This window comes from Propithecus coquereli, unplaced genomic scaffold, assembly GCF_000956105.1.
Source record: "Propithecus coquereli isolate 6110/MARCELLA unplaced genomic scaffold, Pcoq_1.0 Scaffold34, whole genome shotgun sequence".
Classification (NCBI taxonomy): Eukaryota; Metazoa; Chordata; class Mammalia; order Primates; family Indriidae; genus Propithecus; species Propithecus coquereli.
This window is the reverse complement of record NW_012149063.1, coordinates 12,322,623-12,323,958: the sequence shown is the minus strand read 5'-3', so window position 1 is coordinate 12,323,958 and position 1,336 is coordinate 12,322,623. Positions and strand designations below refer to the sequence as shown.

The 1,336-nt window shown below is 33.7% G+C and overlaps 1 protein-coding gene across 1 annotated transcript in view; it reads left to right on the top strand.

Annotated features, from left to right (window-relative positions):
- CWC22 (CWC22 spliceosome-associated protein) overlaps positions 1 to 1,336 on the top strand; it is a 55,133-nt gene that overhangs the window by 34,661 nt on the left and 19,136 nt on the right. The window contains exon 10 of the mRNA XM_012650694.1: positions 498 to 602. Within this exon, the coding sequence (XP_012506148.1) occupies positions 498 to 602 (105 nt within the window). The remainder of the gene's footprint in view (positions 1 to 497; positions 603 to 1,336) is intronic.

Below are 1,336 nucleotides of genomic sequence, written 5' to 3'. Positions count from 1 at the left end.
CTATTTATTTAAAGTGAACACTAAATTATGCAGTTATTTCCTCTCCCTTCTTTGTCTTTCCAAGTACATTCTTAAACTAAATTCCTGTTTTCTATATCTGACCTTAGCTTTTTATAATGGACTGTCTTATTTCTGATGATGAAATAGTATTTTGACTCTCAAATGCTAGTTTCCATTTCTAATATTTTTCCAGCATTCTTGTTCTTTTGGAATACCTTCATCTACTTTTTCTTTGTTTTTCTCATCTTCTCTTTGTTTCATGGCCATTTTTATCTGACAGAAAAATGATACACATGGCTCTCTCCAGTCAAATCAGTTCAAATGCTTTCTGACCACTTAGCCTATAACCCAAGGCTTATATGATCATCCTTGTTGACTGGTAAACTGTTACACCACAATGGATTTCAATGAACTCAGAATTATCTTCTCAGAATGAGATGCATGTATATCATTTGCTGCTTAATTGTTTTTTTCCTAAACTTACTTTGTTCTTACAGAAATTCTTGATGAAGGAGACAGTGACTCAAACACAGACCAAGATGCTGGAAGTAGTGAGGAGGAGGAGGAAGAGGAGGAGGAAGAAGGAGAAGAAGATGAAGAAGGTGAAAGTATAGTTTATTCAAATAATGTGAAATACTCTAAAATTAAACTAATTCTAATGTAATCCTCTAAAACAGTGGTTCTCAATCTGTGGGAGGGTTTGGGAGGGATGCTGCTTGGCATCAGTGGGTGAAGGCTAAGGATGCTGTTAAACATCCTACAGGTCACAAGACTGTCTTGCACAACAAAATAGGATCCGGTCCGGAATGCCAGTATTGCCAAGGTTGAGAAACCATGCTCTAAAAGTATTAAACAATGAAATTCTTTTTTTAACAGCATAATTTTAATTCGGCATATTATGCCTTTGATTACAGTATAAACTATGAAAAAAGTGCATTCATGTTGAGTGCATGTGATTTACATAACCCTGATAGGAATGTGACAAATGAGAGTGCCTGGATATTTGCTATTCATTTTGTGAAAATAGAGTGGGGAGGCCAAAAGCTACATTTGCAGGAGCAGGAATGAGGATGCTCTCCCTCTTCAGCTTTGATTACATTATTTAACAGAAAAATACACTCAGAACCTTACTTTGGTTAAAATTCAGTTAAAACATCAGAACATACATAAACTGGTCATTATTTACATTGTTACATATTTCAAAATATTAAAAGTATAGCTTTCTCTTTTAGGGTATAATATAAGCTCTTTTAAAATAATTTTGTTTTAAAATGTTTACTTTAAATGACTCAAAAGTACATTTAGTTACATAGTCTTCTTGAGTGTTTATAAGGTA